The sequence below is a fragment of the Nomascus leucogenys genome, chromosome 4 (genome assembly GCF_006542625.1).
Source record: "Nomascus leucogenys isolate Asia chromosome 4, Asia_NLE_v1, whole genome shotgun sequence".
NCBI classification, from domain to species: Eukaryota; Metazoa; Chordata; class Mammalia; order Primates; family Hylobatidae; genus Nomascus; species Nomascus leucogenys.
The window spans coordinates 141687175-141701271 of record NC_044384.1 but is presented as its reverse complement, the minus strand read 5'-3'; the positions used below and the strand labels follow the sequence as shown (position 1 = coordinate 141701271).

At 34.3% G+C, this 14097-nt stretch overlaps 1 protein-coding gene across 4 annotated transcripts in view; it reads left to right on the top strand.

The window, feature by feature from the left end:
- TNKS (tankyrase) overlaps positions 1–14097 on the top strand; it is a 221247-nt gene that overhangs the window by 142430 nt on the left and 64720 nt on the right. For all 4 annotated transcript variants that reach the window (XM_030812401.1, XM_030812400.1, XM_030812399.1 and 1 more), the window contains exons 6-11: positions 1166–1260; positions 2690–2756; positions 3316–3502; positions 4950–5071; positions 6532–6623; positions 6719–6797. In XM_030812401.1, the coding sequence (XP_030668261.1) occupies positions 1166–1260; positions 2690–2756; positions 3316–3502; positions 4950–5071; positions 6532–6623; positions 6719–6797 (642 nt within the window). The remainder of the gene's footprint in view (positions 1–1165; positions 1261–2689; positions 2757–3315; positions 3503–4949; positions 5072–6531; positions 6624–6718; positions 6798–14097) is intronic.

Below are 14097 nucleotides of genomic sequence, written 5' to 3'. Positions count from 1 at the left end.
AGGAATGTAATCAGGTTTCCTGACTTCCTGTTCAGGACTCTTCTAATCTGAATGGTCTCCTCATTGATAGCTGGCATTGCTCAATGTATTTTCTAAACTTAGAGACTGACAGAATATGTAAAATGTATGAAATATCTCAAAAGCAGTAATAGATAGTACAATGTTTAGTAATTCTTTTGTATCTTCACATCTGGAATAGGTGAAGAAAATAAATTAAAAATCTTATTAAATCCCAAGACCCCAAATAGAAGACAGGAAAAATGAAAGGGAATGCATTAAAGTATATTAAAGCCTGTGTGAAAAACCCGTTATGGTATTTAAACTTTAAATTAGCAAAGGTGGAAAATTGCTATGGTTGCAGGGAAGTTTTTAATTAAAATGAAGTTATTTCTGACTCTTAAAAGGTGAGGAGAAGTTTGATTAATTACCATACTAAATTTTAGCAGAGAACCTTCTAATAACTTGACTCAAATTACAATGTGGCAGAAATTGGCAGGGAAGAAACTGTATTCCTCTCTTGTATTTATACTGTGTATGTGGTACATAAAATGGAAGAATTAAATGCTACCTTGGTATATGTCATTGCACCCAGTGTAGCAAATTAGTTTTGACCATTACTAGCAGCTGTACAGAATGAATAAGGCCCATTGTCCTTTTTGTTTCCATTAAAGTTTGTTCAAATTGTTTAGAGATGTTTTTCAATCTTTCCTATTAAAGAAATTTTCAGAGCTAGATCTTTAGATAAAGTTTTATGGTAGAATTGGGATTTAAAGGTTAGAACTTGAAAGGAGGACAGGATTTGAGTAGGATAAGGAAGAATGCTTCCAGTTATAGGAAACATGAGCCCTGGTGTGTCTTCTCAGAACAGTGAGAATGTTTCATGTTGGAAAGAAATAGGAAATCATGTAGAATAGGTAGGGTAAGGTTTGGTTACTGATGCCCTTAAAAAAACAAGTAAGGGAAATAGGTGGATGGCACTAACGTTAGTATTGACTCCTGAGGGCAGTAAATTATCTCTCATTAAGTTATGAAATGTGAATTTTTGACATTTCAGCGCAGTATTTTTGCGTCAACTTTCATTGTGTTTAAATCTGAAATGGCAAAGCAAGGATTTTGTTTGTTTGTTTGTTTTTACCTGAAAAGGGGATGTGTTTTTCTTTTCTAGTCAACTCCTTTACATCTAGCAGCAGGCTACAACAGAGTTCGAATAGTTCAGCTTCTTCTTCAGCATGGTGCTGATGTTCATGCAAAAGACAAAGGGTAGGTCTATCAGTTTACTTCCTTTCAGTGCTTTGTTTTTGTCTGATACTCTAAACTTTTAAAACACTAGACAAAGTCATATGTCCCATTTGTTACGGCTTATATAACGTTTTAAGAATGTTCACAACTCTGATTTTAGGTTTTATTTTCATGTGCCTACTTAATTAAGGATACTTCTCATAATAATTTCCCAAATCAATTTAATTTTATCACAGTTCTGTTACTTGAAGTTGAAATTGTGTCTCAGTTGCAGTTACTGTTTTTCAACTCTTAAATTGCATTTTAGAAAAATAAAACAAATTGAAAATTATGAAAATCCAGTAGCATAGCTATCAGATTCAACAGATAGTAAAGGATCATCCTTTACTGATAAGCCAAAATCATAAATATACAATACCAAATTTTTTTTCTAATGAAATCTTGGACATATAAACTGAGAAAACCTAGAAGGTTGATGTGAGGGGATATGGGTGGTAACCAAAAAAGCAGTTATGTCATTTATTTTACCAATAGGTGAATTTTTGAAAACTTTGTATCAGTTTCCTGTAAAGTGTCCAGGGATATATGAACATTGGGTTTGCTATCCTATGTGGTGGACTAACATTTCTCATTGCCCCACTTTAAGATCTAAAAGATAATTAACCCTACTACCCAGGTAAGGTAGATTACGTTACAGTCTTGTGATTGACAGCATAAAGAAGAGATGCCCCGGAGGAGAGTTTTTCACTTTGCCCCTCCCCAAGTCAAGAAACATAAAAATGAACTCAATACTTGAGACACTTATCAGAAGAATTCGTCCATTTCCAATCTGCTTTCTCTGGTGCTGTTCTCTTGCCTGCACCAGGTTTTGTGCCATATGTGAATGGTGTCCCAGTAGTATAGGGGCATAAATGCCTGATGCTCTTGTACATCTCTGTTTCCTTGTGCATGTCTGAAAACAGATGGGTGTACAATAGGTGAGTCATCAAGAGACGTACACCACAAAAAAAGGGGTTTTTTGGCTTATTTAGAATACTTTGATATGCAAGTTATAGTAGTTTGGATATTTGATTATTTTGCTAGAAATTACCATAAAAGTGAATTAAAATGGTAGAATATTTCAGTTCACTACCAGTTAACATTTATTTCTTATAAATACTTAATATATAATGCATGCATTTGTCAATTAGCATATGATCTTCCTTTTGCCAAAATGTTCTTCTGTTTGGTATTTTTTTCTTTATCTTCAAGGATTATATACAAAAAACAAGATAAATACAAAAGGTGTGAACATAAGCTATGCTTTGAATTCTTTTATTATTTTATTAAATACTTTTAAATATTTTAAAATATAATTGTATTGGGATTTATTGGATTTTATTTCTTAGTACTTCATGGATAAATAAGTTGTTTGAAATTTAAGTATTCTAATTTGCGTTTTTTCATTTAGTGGACTTGTGCCTCTTCATAATGCATGTTCATATGGACATTATGAAGTCACAGAACTGCTACTAAAGGTAAGAGAAATTCAGAATATTGAGCATCATTTACTTTTTTTTTTTCTTTAACTTGTCATGACTTTCCATACTTTCGGCCTCATGAAAGTTTGTTTAGTTTTTTGGGGTTTTTTGTTTGTTTGTTTGTTCTGAAACAGGGTCTTGCCCTGTCACCCAGGCTGGAGTGCAGTGGCACATTCACAGCTCACTGCAGCCTCAACCTCCCAAGTTCAAGTGATCCTCCCACCTCAGCCTCCCCAGTAGCTGGGATTACAGGGGTGTGCCACCACGCACAGCTAATTTTTATGATTTTTGTAGAGACGAGGTTTTGCCATGTTGCCTAGTCTTGTTTTTTTAGATTTTAAGAGAATAAAATACGTTTTTAAACCTATTACCATTGCCTTAAAATGTTTAAAACATTGAATTTAATTTCAGCTGTTTTTGAAAGGTGATATTAAAGAAATTAAAACACTTATTTGAAAAAGTTATAACTGAAATTTACAAAGAAATAAATATCTTTTGAGTTTTATTTGATCCAGCAAAATGATTACTGACCTAAAATGTTTTTTTCTCAATTCAGCACGGAGCTTGTGTTAATGCCATGGATCTCTGGCAGTTTACTCCACTGCACGAGGCTGCTTCCAAGAACCGTGTAGAAGTCTGCTCTTTGTTACTTAGCCATGGCGCTGATCCTACGTTAGTCAACTGCCATGGCAAAAGTGCTGTGGATATGGCTCCAACTCCGGAGCTTAGGGAAAGATTGACTTGTACGTATTTATATCCCGAAATCATTATTGCATAAATTGGAATATTTAATTTCTGTTGAGTTTTATCTGCCTTAAATAATAACCTTCCATTCTTACAAACACACTAATTCATAATCCTCATTTCTAACTGTATACTTTTCTTCATGAATTCCATGGGAATATTATATACATATACTTTTTGTATATATTGTATTTATTCGAGCCTAGTTTTAATTCATATGTTGAAGCTCCTTTTTTGGTTTTTTGAAGGCTAATGAGGATGAGTCAATCAGCATCCATTTCTTGGATACTTACAATGTGGCAGGCACTAGAAATATAGCAGTGTACAAAGCATTAAAAAGCTCTGAGTTTCTGGGGCTTACATTCTTGTGCTATTGATAGTAATAGGTATCTAGCATTATTGAACCCTCTTATGGGGCTTACTTTCTTGTGCTATTGATAGTGACAGGTATCTAGCATTACTGAACCCTCTTATGAGGTTACATTCTTGTGCCATTGATAGGAGTAGGTATCTAGCATTATTGAACCCTCACTATTTCCCAAGCCCTGCAAGGTTGCACAATCATATTTTTATTTGTCATGTGTGTTATGACCCAAGTATAATCGTATAATCACTTTCCCATATTTAAGTGAGATTTTAAAAATAATTTGGTTGAGGTCATCTTCTGAATATATTACCAATATATACATGCATATGTTTTTTAAATAAACTTTTTGTTTTACCATAGTTTAAGATATAAGAATATTGGATTCTCATTCATGCAATTAATTTAGATACAGCTTTTCAAAAAGTCTCTCACCTGGTTATGAAAATAATAAGCTATTAATTGTTCTTTGAAAAATGCTCAAGCTCTGCATTTCTCCCATATTTTAGTCCTTTCCTTTTCTGTGTCAAGACTTAATCACCATTAATATTTTGGTAAATATTTCTGCAAATGTTTTCTACACCATTACTTACGGTGTACTTATGGTGGCAATAGTAGTAGCAAGAGTAGTGACAATACAAAAAAAAATGCATCAGCCTGTCCTTTCTTTTTTGAATTTTCATGTACCACTATATACTTTCATGTCAGTGTATGTAGACCTATCTCTTGTTTAAGAGCTAGAAAGTGTTACAGCGTATGTGCACACACATTATTTAACTGGTTTCCTTTTGGTGGACATTTAGGTTTCCTGTTTCAAAATTTTGCTGCAGTAAGTATCTTTATAGGTGTATCTTTATGACTTTGAGAGTGTGAAACAGTCTTATCTCAGAGCATACAAACTTCACAATTTTTCATTAATCTACATCCTCATCTTTTGCATTTTTATCATATTGTCACATTGCTGCTGTTGCTAAAATAGAGAAATTCATAAAATAATAATATTCCTACTTATTTATAATCATGCTGAAGATTTTTTATACATTTTAAATCTTTTTTTATGTCAACTATTGTTTCATTGACAGATGAATTTAAAGGTCATTCTTTACTACAAGCAGCCAGAGAAGCAGACTTAGCTAAAGTTAAAAAAACACTTGCTCTGGAAATCATTAATTTCAAACAACCACAGTCTCATGAAACAGCACTGGTAAGATTTTATTGTTAATCTATTCCCTGGGTCTATAGTAATAATGTAAGCACAAAATATGATTTTCATTTTAGAAACCTTAAATAACTTCAGTATCTGAAATGCCAGGAATTTGCATTTTAATTTTGGTTGCATTGATTTTTAAACTTAGTTTGGGGGATGATTCTTTTCATGGGTGAGAGAATTGACATTTGCTCAACCTCGATTTGGAAATTATTTTACCTTTGTCTTCCCCACCTCATTATAACAAATCCACTTTTGTGGCCAGTGCTTTCATAAAATACAAGATGTGATTTTTCAGTAGAATTTTTTTTCTTGTGTTTGCTAGATAAATACTAGATTTCCTTCTGTAGAAGATTAAAGTATATTTTCAGATACTTGCATTATCTTTTTGAGCAATTGTATTCAAAGAACTGATTATATTCGTGGTAGAAAAATGGCAAGATCATGGATTTTTTGTTTGATACTATATAAATTATTCTTGAAACTATCCATGTTTTTTCTTCAAATGCACTTTCAGAAAGATTTATTTATTTTCTTTGTCATTGACACATTAAGGCTCACCTAGAGAGTGGTTAGTGATTGCTCCTAAATTCAGAATTTAAGCATATGTGATGCCTGCATCACAGACCTTAAGTATACCTAATTAATGTTCTTACATATATTTGACACAAAAGATCTAACCTTTGTCAGTATCTGCATAAAACAACATTAAAGGATTGACTAAACTGAAATAGGCTAACTGTGTATACACTTAAATACATGTCTCTCAAACTAGGGTTGAGATAGATTCAAGCTACAGTGTTATGCTAGGAGATATTCAGAGCCACAGAATAAACCTGACCCACTTTTTTGGAGTATTCATTTTATTTAGTTGTAAGTAGTTTTTTATTTTTAAATTTTAATACAAATATTAAAATGAAGCAGAATAAAAAAGTTGTATAAATATTATGTTAAAACATAAAATTTCTGAGAATATTTTTCTCTAAACTGCTTCAGTTATATCATTTTCTTTCTTATCCTTGGGCATATAAACTTCTCCTGTAGTGCTGGGAGTACCTCTGTAGAAGACCTTAGAAATACTGACTTGTGTGGCTGATAGCTTAATGAAAGATTGAGTAACTTAGTTATAGATTTCTGTAGCTTTGCAGAGGCATATGTATTATGATGCTTTCCATGGAATATATAGTGAATATTTATTGATTGGCTAAGCCAAAAGAAATAAGATCTCTCTTAATGTTTAAGAGCGTAATTTCACCTTGGTTTAAACGCTTATGTTTTGTATTTCCACTATACGTAGAAAGAATGTGGATCATCTCTGTGATATAAAACATATACATATGTTCTGATACTCTGAGATAACAATGTTTTAAATAAAGGTCAGCAGATACTGTTCAATTCCAAGAGCTACTGTACATATAGAAGTGTATTTTATTAACTTGGTTTTGCTTACTTTATAGCACTGTGCTGTGGCCTCTCTGCATCCCAAACGTAAACAAGTGACAGAATTGTTACTTAGAAAAGGAGCAAATGTTAATGAAAAAAATAAAGAGTAAGTATAATTGCAGAAAGAGTTGTTCAGTTCCTAAAGAGGAAATGCAATAAAAGAGAGACAATTACCTTTTCTTTCTTTCCTCTTTTCTGTAGTTTCATGACTCCCCTGCATGTTGCAGCAGAAAGAGCCCATAATGATGTCATGGAAGTTCTGCATAAGCATGGCGCCAAGGTGAGGCGTGCACCTGAGCAGAGTGCCAGACTCAGCACTGAGCAGCCAGCTGCTCTTAACACTGCTTCTCTCTCTCCGATTTTTCTGAAGAAACTAATTTTATAAAGGACTATTAGTTTGTACTTAAATTCATAGATTCTCCTATAAAGCTGATTTAGATCTTGTTTCTAATAAAAATAATTACCCGTGTTTCTTGATCCTTTAATGTCACCCTTCTATAAAGCAACAAAATGTAGCTACAGTCATTTGAAATAGATTTCAACTTTACATTATTTTCAGTTAATACTCTATTGATATATTTTGATAGTCTGCATTTGAATAATAGTTTATCAGAAAATAAATTATGTAAATGATAGCATCAGAATAGCTCTACTCATTCTAAAATACATTTGTGGCTGGGCACAGTGGCTCACGCTTGTAATCCCAGCACTTTGGGAGGCCGAGGCAGGTGGATCAAGAGGTCGGGAGATGGAGACCATCCTGGCTAACACAGAGAAACCCCGTCTCTACTAAAAATACAAAAAATTAGCCGGGCGTGGTGGCGGGTGCCTGTAGTCCCAGCTACCCGGGAGGCTAAGGCAGGAGAATGGCATGAACCTGGGAGGCAAAGCTTGCAGTGAGCCGAGACTGCGCCACTGCACTCCAGCCTGGGCGACAGAGTGAGACTGCGTCTCAAAAAAAAAAAAAAAAAAAATTGTATGCCTTCAAATTTGTAATAATTTTCTCAACCTCTCTACACGAAGGAAATATGACATATTAATTTTTATTGGCATTTTCTGAATGGTGTAGTCTGAAACTTTGTCAAGCACTTGAGAGAGGAAAGAAGCAAACTAGTTGTTTTTTAGAGGTAACTTGAAATTGTAGATTTTTTCATTCTCAAGAATGTATATTTCAAAGCAGTAGTCTCCAAAGTAGGGTACAGACTCCCTATGGAGCATACAAGATGCCCTACTGGAAAAATCCTAGCATTTCAATTTATAATACTTTTATTTAAGGAAATTCAGATTTACCAATATTGAATACAAAGATGATGGCAGCACTCTCACTAGGTCCATGTGTCAGCCAGTCTGACTCGTGATGTCAAGGTTTCCTGAGATAAGAGTGGGAGTTGTTAGTATCGAGGGATTGACAGTGGCACACTCACTCATTTGTTCCCTTTCAGCATGTTTTGGCATAGTGGACTTTACATATGTCCAAGTGAGTTGAATTTATGGATATTATCCTAAATGGTAGAACTTTTATAAATATGATACTTGATCGGAGGAGTGACCCTGACATGCTTTTGTAGCATAAAAAGGTGGTCTGGTTAATTTGTGAAGTCATATTTTAAGGTGTTGTCATAGTTGTGCTCTTTTTAATGAAAATAAAAGGGTTCAGAATTTGCTAATAGTTCTCTGAGGACAAATGACCATGACTTACATGTAGATGCCCTTTAAAAAAGAAACATAATCAGATCCTTAAAGGTAAAAGTTACACACTTTAGGTGAATGATAAAGTAACTGCTTTTTAAAAAGAAACTTTAAAAAATGAAGAGAACGTTTTGAAAATAGATTTTTAGAAATTGTTCACTTTTCTGTGATTTTGCTGAAAAATGATATAAATGAATCACCCAGCCATCATATCTACATAATTTAAAAACACAAAAACAGAATTTTCTAACCTGTTCAAAAGTCTTCCTTAATTTGGTTTTAGGGTAGATTTTAAATCTATTCAAAACATTGTAACGCAACACTTCCTAATAACTTTCAAGAACATCAGTAAAGATGGAATTTTACTACAGAATTTCAATGAAAACCTTAGCATAATTAGTAAATTACATTAAAAATAGGCATTGTGATTGAGTAGGCATAGTTAACAATGCATTTATTTCATTGGCTCCATATGTCTGTATGAAATCTTTTCAACTAATACGGACATTCAAACTAATTATCAAAAATGAGCTTAGAGCCACGTATAGTGGCCCGTAATCACTCCTGTAATCCCAGAGCTTTAGGAGGCAAAGGCAGGAGGATTGCTTGAGGCCAGGAGTTCGATACCAGCCTGGGCAACATAGCAAGACTACTATCTCTACAACAAATTTAAAAATTAGCCGGTCGTGGTGGTGTGCACCTATAGTCCTAGCCACTTGGGAGGCTGAGGCGGGAGGATCACTTGATCCCGGGAGTTTGAGGCTGCAGTGAGGTATGATCATACCACTGTACTGCAGCCTGGGCAACAGAGCAAGACTCTGTCTCTAAAGAAAAGAAAAATAAAATGAACCTCAAATTAAACCGTCAAATTCCTAATATCACAATTTTTATCAGTTTTTTTAAATGTTTAAACTACAGTCAATGGATATTTTCTAGTGTAAGTAATTAAAATCTGTTTTGGACAGGCACCATAGCCTATGCCTTAATCCCAGGATTTTGGGAGGCTGAGGCGGGAGGATCGCTTGAGCCAAGGATTTTGAGATCAGCTGGGCAACATAGGCTGACCCCATCTCTACAAATGATAAAAAAAAACTAGCCAAATGTGGTGGTGCATTCCTGTAGTCCCAGCTACTTGGGAGGCTGAGGTGGGAAAATCACTTGAGCCCAAGAGGTCGAGGCTGCAGTGAGCTGTGATCATGCCACTACACTGTAGCCTGGGTGACAGAGCAATACTCTATCTCAAAAAATAATAATCATGAAATCTTTTTAAATTTTTAATTATTTCATCCCTTTCTCATCCTTCATAAATTCTCTTTGTATAAGTTTTATAATAGTATAGCACTTCTTGGTTATAATTTACAAAGAAATTCATATACATATATTAAGTGTTCTCAAAACTTTTCTACCTGGAGGGTGTGTGATTTAAAAATTTGGATATCACTGCTTTAAAATTGCATTTTATGTTTTTAATTTATGAAATGAAGACAAAGTGGAATAAAAGGGAACAGAGTTCTACAGATGTATTACCTATTTTGTAGGTACAACTACTGCATTATTATATAAGGAGCATCTTGGTGTTCTTTCAAGCAGAAAAAACTAAGCTAAGTGAAATTTCTGCTACACTTACAAGCTTTGTACATTTATCATTGACCTGTTTTTGCAAATATCTAACGACATTTATAATGCTCTTGAAAAATTAGGAATAATGCCCTTCATTTTGGGAAAAGAGTATTTATTTATTGTCTCCCATCAGGCATTTTAGTTTATAAAGTTTCAATGAAAAATAACATTATGACTTGTTCTAGTCAGCCTTTCTCTAGGTCTGTGGTTCTCACTCTTTATTTGCCCTTCATGTACACAATACATTTTCATCAGTAACATCTTAGTTCATCAGTAGGGCATGAATAATTGTGAACAGCCCTGTCAATGACGTAGAAGAACTTCTAGATTTGTGTGTTCACCCTAGTCTTTCCACTATAGTTAAGCTACATTAATAACGCTTGCCAGTGGGCACTGAAAAAAGAGGAAAGTTATATTTAATCAGAGTTATGAATGCATAGCTATCAATTGCTATCAGCAGATATCAAATGCTATAGCAACTCCTATTTACTTTTCCCCCCATCGCAAGGCAGGGTGCTGTTCCTCATGGTTGGTATATCTGGTGATTAATGTGTTTGTAAAAAACTCCCTGTAAGAAACTCACTTAGCTATTGTTGGGCTCCCATTTTTGCTTGCATAGTATTTCTTTCTGAGGAACTCATGGTTTCTGTATGATTTTCAGGCAACTCATGGTTTCCTTTTGATTCTGAACACACCTTCTGAACAAGAAGCACCAGTGTTTAATTCGGATTCAGCCCTCTTCCACTGCTTCTAGCACCCTGCTGCCTTCCCCTACCCTTGATGAGTCAGTTTCTCAGGCAAAGGCAGAAGAATTTGGGATGAAGACCTAATTATCATTAAGTAATTTGTCTTACTTTGACAGAACTTAGTGATATTTTTATAAGTCAAAACATTCTTTTGCCCAACTTGAGGTTTGCTGTTAATGTTAAACTAAATGTATGCCATATATAACCTAGACAGGCATGCTTTTGAGTTTAGAATCCTCCACTTTCTGGTTTTGTGACCTTGGACTAAATTTCCCTGAGTCTCAATTGACTAATCAGTGATATGAGAAGCAACTTCCCTACAGGATTTTTTTTTTAATCAAATGAGCATATGTATATAAATATGTAGTGTAGTGCTTAACACACAGATAATGTTTTGGTTATTTGTGAATATGAGCATTTTTTTCCATATTTGTCTTTTCAAACATGTATGTACTATGTATTTCCCTTTAATTATCTAAATTTTATAAGACACATATCTAATTCCTTTATAGTTGGGTTTGATCCACTAACTCAATAAATTTTGGCATGCAAAATAATCAAGACTGTACTAGATACTGTGGGAAATACCAGTTTGAAAATTAATGCAGTTACCAAACTTGACCTCAGTCCTGAATCAATTTAGCAGCATTAGTAATGAAGAAGGAAGAGAAAGATAGAAGCCACTTATGAAGGAGTAATTATATTACCTGGAAATGAATTGGGTGTTAGAGTGGACTTAGAAAATGGTGGTGCAATTAATGGAAGTAAGAAAGCTACAGAGAAACACTGGTTTCCTCTGCCTTGATAATGATTTTCTACTTGAAGTTGATATTACAGAAAGACATTTAATAAAACCAGCAGTTGGAAAGACAGCATCAGAGTATCAAAGAGTTTAAGATTAGAAAGATCTACTGAGAACTGACATAGTGATACTACATTTTGGGAGTGAGTAGGGTCCCTGGTAGAGAAAGCATGGAAAGAAGAGAGTTAAGGAAAGATCCTTTGAGGATTGCCCATGTTTATAGAGCAGTGGTGGGAAGAGAAAGCTGGAAGTTCTATCACAGTGTCTACAGAGTACAGAGGGAGTATGAAGAAGGAGCAGGTGACCAGTGCCACTGAGCGAAATCAAGGCAGACTGGGACTTTTACTTAGACTGTTTTTATATGAGGGCTTTGGTAGCTTTTGAAGGAGAAATTCTAAGGAGATAGAAGCAGAGATGTATATCAGTTAGGGTCTTGGCAATAAATGGCACACTTAAAGTGGGTAATTTAATGAAAGTTTAACAAAGGAATTGTATAGAAACGTGGGCAAGTTTCAAGGAAAGCAGGAAGGAATGAGGTTGTACTAGCAGCACAGGGGGAGGTATGATCATCTCTGGTCTGAAGGGACAAGGGAAAGGAGAGGTTCTTGGCGCTGGAAGATGGTAGCTATATGGAAAAGGCCACCTGGCACCACCTGTAGCCTTTGATCAAAGGATGTATCTAATCATACTCTTCATTGTCCTGCTGTCCTCTGTCTCCTCCCAGTATCCCCCATCTCCTCCCAGTGCCCGTGACCAAATTCAACAAAACAGTGAAGACCAAGAGTCTGTTGATGTGGCTCATACAAGTGATTTTCTCAGGACCCAGAGCAAGCTGGAGGATGGCTGTGGCTCTAGAGGGGAAAGGGGGCAATATTCAGCAAAAGATTAGAAAACAAATTGCTAGTAAGGAGAGTTATAAGAACATTTCAGCATTACCAAATTCATTTGAAAAATCCTCATTTACTTGGAGTAAACTTTTGTACCTTAAAAAAAATGAATAATTTATTATCCCCTGCTCTTTGGGAGTACTATAAAGTCTAAATAAGAAAGACATGAAGATTTTATCCTTCACGCAGCAATTTTTTCTTAATTATGGTTAGTCTGCCCTGGCATTCTGCATTCTATCACTAATGAATTGTCTGCTCTCATTATTAAGAAAACTTATGCCCCAACTGCATATGGTATTCAAGAAGTTTAATTCATAAATGCATTTTTTCATATATAAAGCATAGCTATTTTGTCATTATGTGCATCTGTTACATACGTGAAACATGAAGGAATTTTTTTGACAGTTCATGTTGATATGTCTTAATTTGACAGATTTATTTACATTGTGTTTAAGAAGATATTGTGACATAATAATTGACATTTAATAGGCTTATTTCTCACATTTAGAAGCGATCACGAGTCTTGGCTCACTTGGGGAAATGTGTCAGCCCATTGTAAGAGTTTTATTAATGCTTTTCTAGAGGTAGATTGATAAGTAGATTGTTAGCGCAAAGATGTTAAAGTACTTTTAAAGATACTATAGCTCTAAAGTATCTTCTACAGTGCAAATAATATCTGAGGTTTGATCATACCAAAATAAAGTCCAAAGGGGCAAGTGTCCCAGAGACACTTTAGTTCTCAGTAACAAACCAACTCAATCTAGATGAAACAGAAATGGAAGTCTATTTTATACTAATATAAATGTATATTAATACAAATGTGTTTATAACTTCTGTGAGAAACCCATATGGTTATCTCCCAGAAATAATGTGTAAGAATTGCAGCTGAGATTCACAAAAGACCAGAACAAGGAATTTAGAAACCGTCAGGTACTTTGGCTGCCATTCTCTATGCCTCTCGCTCCCTGCTTCCCTCTTTACTCTCTTCTGTGTCTCTATCGCTCACTGTCTCTCTCTCTCTCTTTCTCTGAGGTTGCATGGTTTCTTTTCTCTGCCAGTGTTTGTTCATCTGTTTCATTCTTCTTTCTGCAGACTGGATTTTTCTGTATTATTTCTCTGTGGCCTAAATGAGGTCTTTTACAACCCATACTTTATGTGTCCTTGGCTTAGAAGTATACCACCTGCAGCTGATGGGGTCTGTCCCGTCTCGGGGATGAAAAAGGGAGAGTTATGAATAAGACTCACTTGTTGAGTACGAGCATTCATTGGATTGGCACCCTCAATTCTAATCAGTTTTGCTCAGTTTGTTATTTCTTCAGGCACGTGAGCAAGATTAGTACCCCTTGAAACAAGCAAAGATAATCTATGGTATTATTATTATATATATAATATATATAATTTATATATATTATATATTATGTAAATATATATAATATATATAAATCTATTATATAAAAATATATATAAATATAAAAATATATATATAATAGATTTATATATATTATATATATTTATATAATATATAATAGATTTATATATATTATATATATTTATAATAGACTTATATATAATATATATATTTATAATATATATAAATCTTTTCAGGGAATGTGTTTCTTTTAAATTTCCACACGAATGTTTACAGATAGTACACTCAAGTTCAGCTAGCAAATAGAAATCTAGTTCCATACTCTGTAGTGAGTTCACGACACATTAAAGGATTCAAAAACATTTCAAGTAAAATATTGATTACTATGTCAGTATTCTATTTAACAATTAAAATTGTGTTCATTTGTCTCTTTCGTTCCTCATAGGAAGTGCTTCAGCTATGCATAC